This window comes from Homarus americanus, unplaced genomic scaffold (assembly GCF_018991925.1).
Source record: "Homarus americanus isolate GMGI-L3 unplaced genomic scaffold, GMGI_Hamer_2.0 scaffold42345, whole genome shotgun sequence".
NCBI lineage: Eukaryota > Metazoa > Arthropoda > Malacostraca > Decapoda > Nephropidae > Homarus > Homarus americanus.
This window is the reverse complement of record NW_024739512.1, coordinates 1-18,293: the sequence shown is the minus strand read 5'-3', so window position 1 is coordinate 18,293 and position 18,293 is coordinate 1. Positions and strand designations below refer to the sequence as shown.

At 41.6% G+C, this 18,293-nt stretch overlaps 1 protein-coding gene across 2 annotated transcripts; it reads left to right on the top strand.

Moving 5' to 3' along the window:
• Positions 1-7,896: 7,896 nt before the first annotated feature.
• On the top strand, positions 7,897-18,150 carry LOC121874793 (dynein axonemal heavy chain 3-like). Of its 2 annotated transcripts, none has more exons than XM_042379084.1 (4): positions 7,897-8,301; positions 15,682-15,842; positions 17,101-17,241; positions 17,983-18,150. In XM_042379084.1, exons 1-4 carry the CDS (start codon positions 8,188-8,190, stop codon positions 18,023-18,025), a joined length of 459 nt encoding a protein of 152 aa, XP_042235018.1. In that variant the 5' UTR covers positions 7,897-8,187; the 3' UTR covers positions 18,026-18,150. The 2 variants fall into 2 exon arrangements, with proteins under 2 accessions (XP_042235018.1, XP_042235017.1); XM_042379083.1 differs by lacking the exon at positions 7,897-8,301 and adding an exon at positions 8,415-8,610 and having other exon boundaries at positions 17,983-18,146.
• The last annotated feature ends 143 nt before the right edge of the window (positions 18,151-18,293 follow it).

Here is an 18,293-nt window from a genome sequence, read left to right as displayed (position 1 = left end):
TCACATTTACGTGGGAAGTATTCAAGCACATTGCGTATTTGGTTCTGTACATGAGAATTGATATAGTTACTAAGTGCAAAAAAGTGGATACAATCTTAATATGTCGGCTATCTTGCTATTAGAGATGAAGTGTTGTGCCATTTCACACACAGTGTGCTTGGACCTGTCCCTAAAAGGTTCTATCTTCACACAGTCGAGGACGTAGTGTTCAAGTGTGTGGCCATATGTATGGCCACACACTTTACATTTAGTTTTGTTTACATCTGCTTGAGGAACATACTGCTGTGTTGCATTTTTATATCCACCTTAATCTAGCGGTTACAACATCTTTGTAATTCAGTGATTCGTTACTTGGCTCCATATACATGTTTCACTGGATATCTCATCATGGAATTTATGGATCGACTAGTGCCTGTTTGCACTTGTCTACTTGCGTCAAACTCATCAATAAGTTCTTTCCTAATTACAGTTTTAAGGGTTCTTTTTGACAGACCCAAATTGTATTCAACGGTGTCTTTGTTAGACGCGAGTTTGGCGAGGGCATCAACTCTGTCATGTTTTATGAGGCCTATGTGAGAGGGGATCCACAACAGTTTGACCCTGACACCCCGGTCAACAAGGCACGCATATTTGTGTCTGGCTTCAGAGACAAGAGCGTGACAACCTGAGTCGAGGGTTCCAAGGGCAAGTAGTGAGGATAGAGAGTCAGTGATGATGAGACTGTCAGTAACAGTGGTTTCAGTGAATTTAATAGCTGCAAATATGGTAACTAATTCAGTTTGTAGAGTGGATGCCCAGTTGTTAATTCTAACTCCTTTCTCAATTATATTACCGTCAGGATGAGTCACAACAATAGCACTTCCAGCCCTCCCACAGGCGGTGTTTCGAGATCCATCAGTGTAGATGGTCTGTGTGATATTATCATCAGTCTGTAGAGTGTGTATGTGTTCAAGAGCTCTCAATTTGGCAGTGTGTTGGAGATAAATGCTTTGTATAATTAATTTTTTAGGCGGATACGTCGGTATTGTGATATCGAAGGGAACTGTCCGCCAGGGTGGCAGGAAGCGCTGTTGTGTCTCAACTTTGTACAGGTGGTCTAGTCCAAACATCTTCATATGTGTAGCTGTAGTTTGGATCCATTTAGACTCAGTAGTCCCATGGTTCATACATTCTAGCAATTTTAAGGAAACAATGTTATCAGGATCACTACGCAGAAGCCTCAGGGCTATCATGAGGTTGACTTCAATTATTCTATCTTTGACACTGGGTATACCTAGTTCTTTCCTCATATTAAGTACTTTAGTGCTCATGGGACATCCTAGGATAATTCTGAGGGCTTTATTTTGCATTTTCTCGAGCTTGTCAACGCCTTTCCCGACACGAATGACCAGGGCTGCTGCGTGGTAATCTATCAGAGATCTTATATAGCCTAGGTACATTATTTTAACAATTCTAATATTAGCACCATAGTGCGGGCTGTACCCCGCTACACTTCTAAGAGGTCTCAGTCTGTCAGTAAATTGGCGGGTTAGCTGTTGTATGGCAGGTAGGGTACAAGGGACGGAAACACCAAGATATTTAAAAGAAGAAACATAGTCAATAGTGTTGTTACCTATCTTGAACTTGGCGGGGCCGCGTTTGCGGTTACCAGCTTGTTTGTTGAACACCTTAGTTTTGTCAGTGGAGATAATAAGACCGAGGTTCTCACAGGCTGCGTATACATGGTTCAGGGTGGTTTGCATTTCACGATGAGTTTTAGTATGTATAAGAATAAAATCAGCATAGCTGATTGAGATATTGCTGGGGTTGTCTGGTATTAAATTTAATAATGCATTCATAAGAACATTGAACAAAGTGGGGCTAAGTACTCCACCTTGAGGGGTACCAAGTTGCATATCTTTAACTTCACTTTTGTAACCCTGAAATAGTGCAGCAGCCCTTCTGTTGGTTAGGTAACCACTTATCCAGTGTAACAGCCTACCTCATATATCCATTTTGGCTAGTTCGTACAATATCAGTTGCCTATTGGCAATATCAAATGCAGCTTGTAGGTCAAGAAATGTGGTGTATCTGTGCCTTTCATCACCATGCACAGTTAGGAATGTGGTGATGCAATTATGTACACCTTTACCATGGGTGAAGCCATTTATGTTAGGAGACATGTGTTCTCTGATTCTATATAAGAGTCTGCCAAGAACCATCCTCTCAAAGGTTTTACACAGGCAGCTGGTTAGTGATATGGGACGAAAGGCATCAGGCAGTCCTGGTTTCGGTATTGGTACAACAATACTGCTGGTCCATGATGTGGGTAGTTGGCCCTCGGCATGACTCATATTGTACAATACCAACAATGGATTGCCTGGCACGCGCCTTAGTAGTCAAGCTCCCACTCAGTATATGGAACATCACACTCATCGTGCTGTTTGCCCAGCATAATTCTAATAAGATTACTTCTCTCTACAGACTTTGCATCAAGGAGTCCCCGAGTCCCAGCTGGTAACATGTCATAGCTCGACACATGAGCCGACTTTGTTATTAGCTCATTCGTCTTTTGCAGAGGGTTTGGATGGGAGACGTGTTTACTGCTTTTACCTCTGATTGTGTTTATGTCTTTCCAGGCTTTGCTGAGGGATGTGTGTTGGTTCAGGCTGTTGACATATGTCTCCCATGCATTTTGTCTGAGTTCGTTTACACGTTCCCTGACAGCAGCAAGGGAAGCTTGATACAATATTACCATTTGAGGTGTTCTAATTTGTTTGTAGCACTTACCCAACCTCCTGACCCTCGCCATGAGTTTTTTTCAGCTGAGGGTCATTATAGCACTGCTGTTGCCTGTTCCCATTATGCTGACCACGTTTTCTCCTTTTTTTGGTGGATTCATTGTTGGTGAAGTATGTATAAGTCCTATCTATCAGATCGTCATGGAAACTTTGGTAGTTGTTAGGTTAGTAGTCCTTGTACCAGTCATGGATGAAGTCTATGAACTGACTTTCATGTTCTTGCTTGACTGTGATTCTACGTCTGTTGAGTTCACCACCAGTGGGGGTGTCATTGGCTACATGTATACTAGCTTGGATTGGGCTGTGGTCAGACATAAGATCAGTGACAACATCAGAGCTATGAGTTGTGTATGATAGATTAAAACCAATACACTAGTCTAGACCCCCGCCATAGATGTGTGTTGGTTCATTATTACCTATAATTTGAACATCTTCATATGCGCTTAGAAGTGAGATAAGTTTGCTACCATTGGTGTTAGTGGAGGAGTCACCTAATTTCTTGTGTCTAGTATTCAGGTCACCCATTAGAACAGTGGGCTCAGTGTGTAAAAAGTCTGGGAGATCTGTGTACTGAAGCTGATCTGAGGGAGCATAGGCGTTTAGCACGTTGAGTGTGGAGTTGCCTAGGTGGATAGTGATCCCATGGTACTGAAGGTTGGTAGTCTTTTTGGATAGAAGAGGTACATGCGGGAGTGACTTCTTAACATACATCAAACATGTGTGAGTAGAACTAGGATCATAATACACATAATTGGGCAGACTGAGTGGGGGCTTACCATTAGGTGTGAGACACTCCTGCAGACACACAATATCGATGTCCTCAGTCACAACTTTGTGGTGTAGGTCAGGGTATCGTTTTCTAAGGGATGAGATGTTCCAACTCATCACCTTCACCGCTCTGTATCTTTGTCTGGTATTAACACTGGCCATTATGAAATGTATTTGGAAAGAAGCAAAAGGCACTGTATGATACTGTGCTTTTCTATGCTGCCTGTCCCTTCGGCAGGCAGTAGGCCATTTAACCTTTTTGAAACATTTCTGGAGCATGTGCGGCTCAACAATTGTTGTAAGTCAGTGGCAGACAACAAAACACTTTGGTTACACACGACATCACCACCATTTTCTCTTTGTGTTTGTTCATCTTCACTGACCATGTCCACAGAGGCATCAATAGAACTGTTACCAGTATCACTATTTTCCTCTGCGTAGACAATAGTTCCTGGTGGGTCTTGAGTTTCCACATCTGGTACTGACATCTGAATGTCTTCAGTTTGACTGTAATCTTTCCATAGCTGCTGCACTGTGTTGGTGGTGTTCTTTTTCTGTAGTGTATCACAGAGGCTCTTTAACATATCAGTTTGAGCTGTGAATGGAGCTTTGAGTTCTTTAATTTCATTTTTCAAATCATTGATCTCTTCACGGGGTGTGTTGGCAGCTACCTGTTGTATCGGTACGTCTGTGTTGTCCCATACTGATCTTTCGATGACTGCTGGTGATGATCCTGGAGCTTTGGTGGGTGGGTGGGCCAGGGGTTGGCCGTAGGGAGTACCCTAGCAGCATTACTGTTTCTTGAGACCTGCCTGGGTGGCGGGTCTGGGCGCTGAAGGGGCGTAGGAGCTCTAGGACAGTCATGGTGCCATACAGGAACTCCATATGTTTTGCAGTTAATACACTTGTGTTGAACGACACCCCCTTGAGCAACTGTATCTCTGCAAGCCTGTGTTGCATGTTGTGTTGAGCAGAGACCACACCACGGCTTAGTCGAGGGGCATAACCGGGCCACATGGCCCCGGTGTTGACAATTGCAACACCTACGGGTAGGGGGCTGATAGAGAGTTACCTTCAGAGTCCGATAGGCACCACGGACTCGAATGGTCTTGGGTGGGTCTTCCGAGCCACCCCAGTCTACAATAACCTCGTTCTTGCCCCTGAGTCGCTTCGTCCTTCTGATGTAGGGATGAGCTTCTACTAGTGTAGGGGTCTGGTACTGGTCGAGCCCTATAATTAAGATGGTTTTCTTGCTCGATGGTTGGGATGATTGTTCCATGGTTATTCCCCTTATGCTATTGGTGAGGAGATTCTGTATGACTGCTGGGTCGCTTCTAATCAGAACATGATCTTGTGTACCGACTCTGAACTGAAACTCAGCGTCTGGGTGTTTGTCTTCCGCATCGTTCAGCCAGAGATACTTGTCTTCAGGTGGTGTACCTTCAGGGAAGTTTAATCTTACTCTCATGGGGGGTTGAGGTTGTAGTTGATGGTCTCTAAGTTTTTCTGCCTTTTCGGCCTTCCGCTTGTTCCTGGACTGAACTAGTTGAAAGCCATCCTCTCCGTTGGTGTCAAGGTCAACACCATAGTCACCTGGCTCCCTCAGTGCATCAGGAGAGTTAAAGCGAGTGGCTGGGTCTCCAGTCAACTCAGACATGGAGGAGTTACAGGACTCGACCTATATGCCTACGTCAGAGGGCCGAGGACTGCTTGGCACTCCAAGGAAGCCAGCGGCGGTTGGGAGGCGTAACCCTCTTACAGGACAAGGGAAACTGGCATCTACAGCGTATCAGCGGTGTGAGGGGAGGCCATGAGCGGGTGGTGTCAGAGGGACCAAGGTAGCAGGAGTATTCTCAGTTTATAAACACTTTTATTACACTACACTTGTTCTTAATAGTATCTCTGTTTTTCTGGTTAGATACAGTATCAAAGTCAATTTAGTTTCAAAAGAACTATCCAGCCTGGGACACTATGAGGGGGGGGGGGGTTGTTTACACAAGCCCTCACCACATGGCCCAGCGTGACCACAAGGGTATAGGCCTTGCCTTGCGGACACCTACACACGCCACAGTGCTCAACCCAAGTTAGTTCACTTGTTATACAGGCAACATATTTGCAGTTGTTGACCTATCGGTTAAGGTAATCCTCCAAGTGATAGTGTTAGGAACAACACCTAATATTCAGTACCACCCTGTGAGAATCCTGCTCCTCAAATCAGGTGAGGGCGGAGGAGGAACAAGTTAAGGGAGGAAGGAGGCACTTAATCCTCCAACTAGCACTTACTACTGGAGTTAATTTATATATATGTTTCCACCTTTATGACAGTCAACATTTACTCTGCCTACTGTATCTCTTAACTAAATAAATACTATTATTTTTAATGAAATTAATAAATTATTTTTCTGAGTCTCATTTGAGAAACATGCAACGTGAAGCCAATTGTCTCTAGACGGGTGGTAAATACGTCTTGTATTATTTATTCTCTATCACATGAACTACTGACTGTTGGTTGGTTGTATCGGGAACATCTCCTCCGCTCTAAGTTCAGCCTCACGTATATAATCCAGACCTTGTAATGGTTTACTCCTCCACTGCCAGTACACACACGTGGAGCAAAATACCTGTAAGATAATCCAAGAAACACTCAGGAAATGTTATACCTCCACAAGGGCCGCTGATAAACATGTGTACGGAATATGTAATATATATACAAGGTCCAATTTTTATTACAATGTCACCACCTGGTGGTCAGACACTACTGGTATCCTCTGTTGTCTCGGAGGCGGTGAGTTCAAGGCTGTTCCAGCGGTTTCGTGTTCTTAGGACACAGAGGTCTGTGTTACACCCCCTGGACTCACCCTTGACCTCACCGTCTCTGAGAGGACGTAGGGCACTTGTCGTGGATGGTGTGTTGGGTTGGTGTTTTTTTTTTTTTTTTACAAAAGTGTAATTTCACGCTGCTTGGTGCTGTGTACTGTAGAACAACACTCAACAGAATTCGAGAATCGTAGGAAAACGTCGCCAGGATGATGATTGTGAAGGTGGCGGTATAAACCACTAGAATCTGACTCTTAACCTTTTTACTACCACGCCCTCTCTAGGAATTGGTCCTTACCTCCACGCCCCCCTTGCATCTATGAATAAAATTCCTTCCCAGATTTTAAAGAAAAATGAAAAATATTGTGTTTTTAGTCTTTTTATTGAGGATAAATTAGTGAGATACTTGACACTGCTTCTTAGTTACTAGATCTTGACTGCGTGGTTGAATGCCAGAGAGTGCACAACGTAAATCCCCTTCAACATTCAGCCTGTTTCTGTACTTGGTCTTGACAGCAACGAGCGTGGAATATGCAGCTTCACAAACATACGTGGATCCGAGCATAGTTAGAATCCGAAGAGCCTGATGTGAGATCAGAGGGTAAACAGGAAGGTACTTGACCCAGAACGTCTCAAGATCCAGTTCTTTGAAGTCTTCCTTAGCTGTGGAGTTGAACTTCAACTCAAGAAACTCCTCTTGCACTTCATCCGAAACATCAGCTACTTCACATTGAAATGGGTTCCTGATGAATTTCCAGGCTTCACGCTTCTCATCTATCTCTGGGAAGTATCTGATGAATTCTGTTTTCAAGTCAGTTAGATGAGTGATTATTTGTTTATTTAACTCAGAATAAAGGTTAGCGTGAATGAGAGCAGAATCCAAGTTACTAAAACTGGCTGTATTTCCCTGCTGAATTCGACACTTCCAGAGGTCGAGTTTGGCCATGAAGGTTTGAATGGTGTCGTGGTGCATGATGATGTTGATGTTTTTCCCTTATAGTTTAAGGTTGAGAGCATTCAACGCTTCGAAGATGTCCACCAGGTAAGCTAGAGATAGCTGAAAGCCTTCACACTGGAACTTGTCATGGAGATCTGCCTTCTGCTTCGAATCAAGAAATATTGCTACTTCTTCTCGCAGTTCATAAAGCCGTCCAAGCATGTTCCCCTGTGATAGCCATCGTTCGTTCGTGTGAAAAAACAAGGTTTCATGTTCAGATTCCATATCCTTACACAGCAGTTTGAAGAGACGACTGTTTAAGGCTCCAGCTTTGATAAAGTTGACTACCCTGATAGCCACGTTCAGGACATCCCGAAAGAAGTTTGATACATCATGAAAAATAACTGCTGTTATTGTACAACTTTCCATGGGGTGACAGAACAGCATTTCCTCTTTTACTCTGTTGCCTGACACGAAACGAGCATACATCAGTAGCTGAGATACTTTTGCATTTTTCATAAACTTCTCAATATTAGCCCACGCTCTTGTTTAGAGAACAAAAACTATAATTATAATTAGAGAAATTCCTACCAATATTTCAACACTCCTGAATTTGTCTTATTTCTGCAACATGTCAAATTTAACCAGTATGGATTAATTCGTATTATTAATCTCTCTGGGAATTTTTTTTGGATTTGGGAAATAGGACGAGAGCACACAGCAGTGGAAAAGAATTACGAGGGAAATGGTTTTAGGCTCGTAGTATACCTGGTGTCAACACTCGTCTCCTGCCATCCTTCCCTCCTCTTGGTGTCTGTTTTTGTTGAGTTGAACAAGTTAATCTTTATTTGAGATCCTGAAGCCTCTTTACCTGGGCATAAACCCATGAAAGACCGTCTCACTCTACTGCTTGGTGCCAATGCTTCAGGGGATTTCCGACTGAAGCCTATGCTTGTCTACCACTCTGAAAACCCCAGGGTGTTCAAGCAACAGAAAGTGGTAAGAACAATGCTTGGAGTTTATTGGAAGTCCAACCGTAAGGCATGGGTGACAAGACAGTTCTTTAATGAATGGGCTGTTGATGTGTTTTGCCCCTCTGTCAAGAGCTACCTAACCACCAATAAACTCCCTTTAAAGGCTCTTCTCCTCATGGATAATGCTCCTGGTCATGACCCTGACCTTGCCAGCAATTTGGAGTATCAATTTGACTTTGTGAAAGTGTTGTTTTTGCCTTCAAACACTAATTTATACACCAATGAGGAAAAGGCAGAAATATTAGAAAAGATACAAGCAGTTGCCAAAGATGAGGTGAGTACTGCAGATCTTTATAATTTTGAACATTTGATATTTAACTTAGTGTACCGTAGTAATGCTTAAGATCATTCATATACTGTACATTTTTTTATGTTTTACAGTAACAGTTGGTTAATAATAATATGAGAAATAAGAAGAAAAAATAATTTATGCCTTACATTGACTATCACTTACAAGGGTTGTTGTTACCATTAGCTAAGAGCAAACTGCAACTGCTTAATTAGGATTTTGTTGATAAAATAATCATTAAACAGTTATGAGGTGATGGTTTTTTGGTTCACTTAGTTATAATATTTACTTTATAATGTACTATATATTTCTAATTTTTAGTATATTTATGCATAATTTGTTAATATACAATTACTGTATTCTTTTCATGTAAAACATTTACTCATCAAAGTATTACAAGATCTTCATCCTTTAATAAAAACCAATCTCGCATGATATTAAACCCTTAATAATAAGTAACTTTAATTTACCTGTACTTTAGTAATACTATACCTGACCATTCCATTCATAATACAGTTAACCCTCACTTTACGCGGTTAATGTAACCCGGAGGGTACCGCGGAAAGCGAGAAACGCGTAAAGTGAATAACATAACATATGGGATTAATTGAAATGGAGTCCAGGCCGATCCCCAAACTCCACTTTTTGACGACACATAACTATGTTGTAGTAAAAATTTTATCTTAACTTTATGATGGTATGAAAAAACAAGTAATATAGAAGAGGTTAGGTTAGGAAAAATAAAGGTTAACATAGGAAAAATAAAGGTTAGGTTAGAAAACTAAAAATTAGGTGGAACACTTACGTTAGTAGAAGAGATGGGTCGGCATACGGGGATGGAGGATGGTTCCGAGGCAGAGGGCAGATTACTGGCCCTCAGGTGAATCACCATTACTAGGTGAATCACCATCACTGTCACTTACAGTTGTCAGGGCTTCCCTGATAAATCCCTCAAAGTCATCTTCACTGCCACTATCACTGGCTTGGGCTGGCTGTGGTGGGTTGCGGGCGAAGAAATCTGTTATGCTTTGCTGACGGCTGGCGTTGATGTTGTCGTGATACACCTTGATGTACGGCTCCATAGCCTGCACCAGCCGGGTATGGAAGACTTCATAGCGGTCATCGTCATTGTCGCGGGAAAGGAAGGACTTCATTTTCTCTGCACACTCCATGGCACCCTTAATATCACGATGACTTAAACTGTGTTCTTCGGAGAATGACGCACCTTCTTCCTCCTCTTCACTGACGTGTTCTTCTTCCAACATCTCGTCGGCAGTCACTTCAGGATCTCTGATCATCTCCAGGATGTCGTCGTTGGTGGTCTCGGAGAAGCCTGGAACTGTAACAGTCTGCGCAGCTTCTCTGGCAAGGTCCACTGCTACTGCAACATTCTGAACCTCACCAGTCACAGATTGACTCCTCCTCTCACCTGGTATTCCATGCAACACATGTCTCCATGCGTGACGAATTGTAGCAATAGACAGCTGATCCCATGACTCCACCAAGAAGTCCACAGCTTTCTTGATGTTAAATACTCTCCAGAATTGTTTGAACAGTATTTTTTGCTGTTCCAACTGTTGATCCTCATCTTCTTCGCTCTTGCTATCGGTGGTGGTGTCACTCAGGTTACGCAACTCTTCCCTGGTGTTGGTGTAATCGTTCAGGAGCTGGAATTTTTTTGTTGAGAATGCAGCTTTTACATTGCAGATTAACTCCTGGTCCATGGGCTGGATTAATGACGTAGTGTTGGGAGGAAGGAAGACCACTTTTACGTTGGGGTGACGATCTAACAGTAGGGGCGAGTGTCCTGGTGCGTTGTCCAGCAGCAACAAAATATTGAATGGCACATTCTGTCGCTCACAGAATTTTTTTACATCGGGAACAAAACAGTCATCAAACCAGGAGAGGGACAGTGTAGAGAACATCCACGCCTTACGTGCGGTCAGCCAGTGGACATTTAGCTTGGTCATGTCCATGGTTTTGTAGGCGTGCGGCTTGCGTGCTGTGTGGATCACCGATAACTTGAGCTTACAGGTACCGGAGGCATTGGTGGTAAACAGGACGGTGATGCGTTCCTTCTGCATTTTCCGGCCCCGAATCCTGCTGGCATTCTTTACAACGAAGGACTTGGAAGGTAGCTTTTTCCAGAAAAGACCAGATTCGTCCATGTTAAACACCTGGTCGTCACTGTACTGTCCTTCCTCCATAATCTCACGTAAAAACGAGCCGCAGCACGATCAGCACTCGCTTCTTCACCACCAATGTTTATATTGGTGATCTTGTTCCGGATCTTAAACCTCTGTAACCACCCAGAGGAAGCATTAAAGGGTTTGGGCTCTGTAATTCCCATCTTTCGTGCCACTGCCATGTACAGTTCACGTGCGTAGTCCTTAACAGAGCGCGTGTCGACCGCCATGTTCCGTCGCGCCTGACGCACCAAGTACCTCACAAGTAATTTTTCTGTCTTGAGAAGCACCTGGTTGTGAAAATACTTGATCATAGAAGCACCTGTAGACTTTGTGATCTTCATGTGCTCCTTTATCTTGGCTGCATCCTTCTTTATAGTCCGGATCGTAGATTCGTTCACACCATGCTGGCGCGCCAAATCAACCTGCCTTGTTCCTTTCTCCAACTCTTGGATGATGGTATACTTCACCTCGTAGCTTAAGGAACGTCGTGTCTTCTTTGGCTTAGTGCCGCTGGGTCCAGATAAGGAAAGGTTTCTCTCTGGGGGTGGTGGTCTGGCGGAAGCCATTTTACGGAACAATGGATGCGCGTTTACACGGAGTGGCCTTGAGGGATGAAACTGCCGCGGCTAGGTCAAGCGTCGTCTTTCCCTCCCTCCCTCCCTCCCCCGGGTGGACACGTCATAATACTTTAAGCCAATTACAGCTAGCAGCAGAGGGGGGTAGGGATGCATGGCCAATCACAGGTCTGATACGTCATATGACGTCAGTGATAACGCAACAAAGACACACACTGAGCAACCTTACCGCGCCGCTTGCCCAAGCGGAGGGAGGAGGCAAGGAGCACAGGCAGGCGGGTGGGGCGAATCTAAAAATAGCGTCGCGCCGGACACACTCCGCGTAATGGGGTTCACGTACCGCGTAATTTGAGCACGTGAGGTTCTGGCAAGGCACCGCGTTAACGTGGAAACGCGGAATGCGGGACCGCGTAAAGTGAGGGTTAACTGTATATAAATTTTAGTCATCCCTTATCTTTCTTATGACTTGAGCTCTAATAATGTCAAATATTTTTCTGCTGAACTTGGCTTGCTTTTTTTTTTTTTACCCAAATTCCGTAAGGGTGAAGTTTTTTAGCCATATCCCGAATTTTTGGTCATACAGTAATTACCAAATTCCGTAAGCGCGAATTTCCATAACGTGAGTTTCTATAAGGCAGGGGATGCCTGTCCTGTACTTACTTACTTTGCCAACAAATATTAGGATAAATTGGATCTCCTGAAAATTCACCTGCCCCAGGCTTATTTCACCTAAAGATTATCAGTAATAACCCCATCAGAAGGGGGGGGGGAGGGTTAGGTTAGGTTAGGTTTGCATTAGGGTGGTCAGTTAGGTTTGGTTAGTGTTAGGTTTGTCGTGTATTGTATTAGAATGGTTAATCTTCAAGTAGAACAAGTTGGGGGAGGCAATCTTCAGGTGATCTGTTAAATCTGTGCATAACTGTATTTAGCAAATCAATGAACCCTTTTCCTGAGTGACATCGACTGACTGACTGAAAGAACTTTTTGCTCCAACTTAGCCCTTCCCCAGCACCCTTCCTCCACCCAGAGGTAGGATGTACACTTGTACAGTGTCCAGTAGACCTAAATAGCTGATAATAAATTTTTGGCTATCCAATTGTTAACTTAAACTTTGGAAATAGTGGAGACAATTTTTGCATGGAATCATTTGGAATTAATAGACTTTATTTTTTATAGTAATACTATGGAAGTAAATATTCTTAGTTTGTGTAGGTACTTTTATAGTCAACTTGATTTTTGTATGATATTATTTCAGGAGTAATGTGCATTCTTTCTTCTTTTTTTTTACAAAAACTGATTATCAAATAAATACACTGTAGTGGTTGTAGCAAAGAAATCATTTTGTGAGATGGTATGTAATAAAGCCTGCCTGACACCTGAGATATATGACCTAAGACCTGGTAGTGAGGACAAAAGAGAACTATAGTGTTTTGGTCCTGTGTTAGTCATGGCCAATTCACAGCACCTTCAGGAGTCATATCAGGGGTTCAGACTGACACAATACTGATTTTAGAACCTTTTGTGTTGAAGTGTGAATAAGGAAGGTGTTCATGACGTTACAATTGGTCTTAAAATTAGTGACATGCTAACTGAATTTACTTTAAATACGTAGGTGGTGAGGAGATATGTATTTCCCCGGTCCACCTAAAAATTTTTACACGTTTAAGTTAAGGGATTCGGAATTAGCATGAAATTGATTTTTAGATGCATAAACTCACTATAAATGTCTTCTTTACTTACTCAAAATAATTTGGAACCCTTGATAATGACTTTCAGGAAACACGACTAACAAGTCCATGTTGTTTTCCAGGGGCTTGACGTGGTAAGAATGTGAATTTCATGCATGTTGTAAATTGTCTGGAGAAAGCCAAACCATTACTGTTGTTGACCAACACAAAAGAGTTGGCAATAAACCCTTCAATACAGGGAGTAGTAAAGTCCTGGGTGTGCCTTACTGTGAGAAGTGTTGCGAGCATGTTGTGGTGACCTGGTGTTGATCTGCCATAGGTCTTGCCATTGTCTCAGTAACATCCCTCTTACGGGCTAAAACTGATGAAATAATTCCAACAAACAATTAATAGCCAACTTATCCAGATGAAGACATTTGTGTGTTGCAGCATGGCAGCAATACACCTTTCTTACCAAAATTACTAAAATGCCATAGTAGTGGGATAAAGGTACACAACAGTGCTGCACCACCACAGTAAATGTCGGTGCAAGTAATGGCAGACTTGCATCAGCAGTGCTCATGAGGGTCACCTCAGCTGCATCAGACAGCAAAGTGAACGCTCCTCACACACCACACAGGTGATACATGTCCATACTCATGCCCAAGACAAGAGTCCTGGAATTTATCACCCTGTCAGCACCATATTGTTCAATTTCAAAATTTTTTGGTGTTATCTTAGGCACATATGAAGGTTTATTATCTGCCCACATTACTTACACTTTTCAGCTTTACAGCAGTGTCGCTGTGTACTAGGCGCCACCCTGGACCATCAGACTGTTGACCCAGTAGTTTAGTTCGGACTTATTCGTTAATGGTCGCTCAATATTTTTACACTTGATATGCTGTAGTCTCACGTTCAAGTATCAAGAACAATAGTGAGTATAAGTCATGGAAAGAAGCACAAAAGCCTTAATTTGTTGTTAACTTGTATCAATGGTGAAACTATGAAATGTGACCCATTAATAGGAAGTTGCCACAACATAACCAACCTCTTACTTGAAGGTTAAGGCGAGGATGAATAATTTTCCTGATTATTTGATCATAGTTGTAGATTGTTCAATGTCTTAATGTTTAAGAACTTGTTCAATAATGGCTTATGCATAGTTGTAGGTTATCATGGCAGAGAGCAGCCAGTCCCCCCACGAGGGCTGGGGGCCTCCCTTGCCACACATGCTCATCTAGACAACAGCACCTCATTACTCACTGAAGCTTCAAAGTTTATTTTTTCTGTAAACAACTTATTTTCAGTCTTCGATCATACCATCCACTGTTTATAGTTTATAGAACAATCATGTTAACATTTACTACAATATGTTGACAATACTGGGTCAGAATTCATGTTAACATTTACTACAATATGTTGACAATACTGGGTCAGAATTCATGTTAACATTTACTACAATATGTTGACAATACTGGGTCAGAATTCATGTTAACATTTACTACAATATGTTGACAATACTGGGTCAGAATTCATGTTAACATTTACTACAATATGTTGACAATACTGGGTCAGAATTCATGTTAACATTTACTACAATATGTTGACAATACTGGGTCAGAATTCATGTTAACATTTACTACAATATGTTGACAATACTGGGTCAGAATTCATGTTAACTTTGACCTCTAATTGGTGATAAAATAAAGTACCAGTGTAGGTAGACGCTCAGTATAATTTGGAACCCATTTTGAACATTATTTGTATGCTCTTTCTTATGTCTGCTTATTTGAAACCTTGCTTTATCTCCATTTATGAGAAACAATTTAATGTACAAAGCCTAAAGCTTTGAGAATCCTTGCCCTGGCTGGGTTTGGAAGATCAAGATTCTGTTATTATGGCTCCTTCACTAATGGAGTCAGGGAACATGTGCGCGTCAACTTGAGTGCTAGAGCCTTATCACTAAACTCGTGAAGTAAGATCACAAATATACGTAGAGGTGGATGTTCCCATATAAGCTTTGGGAATACAGAACTGGAATTGATACCATGGTGGGCTGCTCATAATAGTAATTTAGTTGTGTTATTACTTGTTTCCTGTAATGCACTTGTTGACCATATACTGTACATGTTGCTGTGTTGTATTATATTTAGGATATGTATACTTTTTGAATAAGTGTTATGCACTATTTACTCATTCATGTAGATAAATCACTTTATTGTTCTTGAGCGCTACGTACATAACTTAGAAATTCAGATAAAGTTTATAAATGTACGGTACTGTACAGTATTTTCACTATACAGTATTTATCTTGTTTATTAGAGTTAGGTCCAGCTAAACATTGAAAATTTTGGGACCACAGGAAGATTAAGCATCTCAGCTTATTTCATCTGATGTTTAAACACTAACACTAACTTAACCTAACCTACTGTAGTAAAATATGCTGGGAAGACTAATCTTCAGTTATCTTCAATTGATACAAAATTTTTATATCCCAACAAGAAATAGTATCCTACTTTCATCTGATAATTGTTTCATTGGGTCATCTTATATTTATAATGTGGACCACACTCCTCAACCAATATAATACATATTGTAACCTCAGATTAATATCCCAATAAGGGTAAGAAGATGGACTCCTCACCTATGACACTGTTTGGCTACTTCAACGAGCGAGTGAAGGCCAACCTGCACTTGGTAGTGGCCATGTCCCCCATAGGTGACACCTTCAGGACCAGGCTCAGGATGTTCCCCTCCCTCATTAACTGCTGCACTATAGACTGGTAGGTCCTGGTGGGTCTACTGCTTCATGTGTTAGAAGATGTCGTGTTGCCAGGTGTCCCTCACTTGTGTATTGTCAGGTGTCCCTGGTAGCGTAGTGTGTAATGTTGTGGTAGTGTAGTGTATAATATTGTTGTGGTACAATAATGGTTTCTTCTTATAGGATTTTAGAAAGTTAATAAAAAAAAATTTACAGGTTTTTACTTTCAGTGCTATGTGAGAGCTCATTGATATTATCTATAGTGCTAATCCTTTTTATGCAGGGCTTTATAATAATAGTAATACAGTAACAATAAGATTAGTAAGAATTATAATGATAATGTACAGTAATACTGTCATAATAATGCTAATAATAATAATGATAATAATTTCATTAATAACAATACTGTAATAATAATTGGCAATGTGTTTCCAAAGAAAATTTTGCCTTCTTAAAGGGAAAATTTTTACCCCCCAAAATATAATACAGTACTACTATATGTATCAAGTAAATATGCACTAAAATAGTATAATAAATACCTACTTCTCAAATAAAATCATAAATAGAAATAATACTGTAGTACAGTTACCAGCAAGAAACATAATGCTTGTCATGTAATTTCACATCAGATTAATTGCCTTCCTGTTTCTCTTAATGCCACTGCTGCCTCTAGCACTTAATGTCCTCTGGCCAAGCTTAGGAAAACAATGGAAACACATATACAAAAAACATACACAAAAAACACAAACAAATGCCAGGTTGCAGAATGAAATGTACAGTCCTCCAAAAAAAAGGTATTGTTAACCATGGGGTCGATGTGTTTCGAGGACACGTCGCTACCTGGCATTTAATTGCAATTCTCAAAACCCCCTCCCACACCCTCCATCACACGCATTGCTACCGTCGTCGTCTTGCCTGGCGAATCGGGTGTAAATACGCACAATGAAAGCACCGCTAAAATTTTTGTTGTAATAGCTGAAATACTAAGTGCCACGAGGATTTTATATAGGGTATTTATACATCTTAGCACGGTGAGGAAATCGAGTGACTTTTATTTTGTTTCTCTCTCAGATATTGTGTTTGGGACAATTTTTTATACGTTCTGGTCAGTATGGCAACCACAGCTCGTTTTCTATTAGGAAGACAGTAGATCGTTAGTGACTAATATCCTCTGTTTTTGAGTTCCATAACTTCAAAACTCTGTAGAATGCAGTTCTGTTAAATGGCAAATGCCAGTATAATTCTGTAGAGTCACAAGATTATGACCTTTTCTTGTTCAGGTTTACTGCATGGCCTGATGATGCCTTGGAGATGGTGGCCACATCACTGCTGCAGGAAACTAAACTGGAGGCATCATTGTTGGCTCACTGTGTCACTGTCTGCAAGTATTTCCACCACAGCATTGATGACCTTGCCCACAGGTAGTTTCAAGGACATCCAAACCTTGCTTATGTTATCATTTTCAGTTTAACTACCAAGGGTCAAAGACTGCTTCGTGTGGATTTCATTTTAGCATTTATCCAGTTGTTTCTCAAGTAGGCAAACCTGAGCAATCTATAGACTGATGTCTGTCTTTTTATACTAGAAATTTGTTTTTAATTATGTAAATACAGTTTACCACAGTCAGAAAACTCTCTTCAATAAAACATCCATGTTTGATTGTTTGTGTTTTAACTTCTGACTGGCCAATGATGATCATGTAGAAAATAATAGTACTGCACAGGCATAGGACCACTTATCTGGCATGCTTGGGAGCTGGGAATGGAGGTGCTGGGATTGGGCAAGTGTGATCGACGTGACCTCTGCATCTTGAGACGCGATTGGTACTAAGGCATTGTGGGTGGTAGCATGTGAAGTTCGCATGTCACCACATGAGACAGGAGAGTTTATCCCATTATTCTGAGTTAGTTTAGTGCATTTTATATTCAAATAGGCCCACTAAATGTCAAAATTTCATATGAGGTGACCTGAAGCTCTAAAGATGCACACCATATGACTTGACTTGAAGCCCAGGGGTTCAAGACATTAATTAACCCATGAGAACCTGGTGGGCTTCCAAGACCTCATTAAAACCATAAGACATACTGTACATGAGACGTTGGTAGCCCTCCAATACCTTAATTAACCAGACATACATGAGACCTTGATGAGTGCTCCTACAGGTTCTATGAGCAGCTGCGGCGGAGGTACTATGTGACATTGTGACACCCACCTCCTACCTGGAGCTCGTGTTCACCTTCAAGCAGCTCCTCCTTAAGAAGCGCTCAGAGATCCTCACACTACGGGACAGGTAAAGCTCAGGAAGCTCATCACCAGCTTTAGTAATGTTATACTGTACATCTATTGATGAATTTTAGTCGATGAGAATTCCCGACCCAACTTCGATTTTGTTTTTATTTTACTTGTGAAAATCAATAATATTGTGCCCAAGTTATTTTAAATGTATGAATATGCATTCTTAGTGCCAAAAACA

Excerpts from the sequence above, each read along its gene's own strand:
- LOC121874793 (XM_042379083.1), top strand. The coding sequence starts at position 8,452 with ATGGATAATGCTCCTGGTCATGACCCTGACCTTGCCAGCAATTTGGAG. Across the intron at positions 8,611-15,681 it reads AAGCAGTTGCCAAAGATGAG|GGTAAGAAGATGGACTCCTC; the intron begins GTGAGTACTGCA and ends TATCCCAATAAG. Across the intron at positions 17,242-17,982 it reads ATTGATGACCTTGCCCACAG|GTTCTATGAGCAGCTGCGGC; the intron begins GTAGTTTCAAGG and ends GTGCTCCTACAG.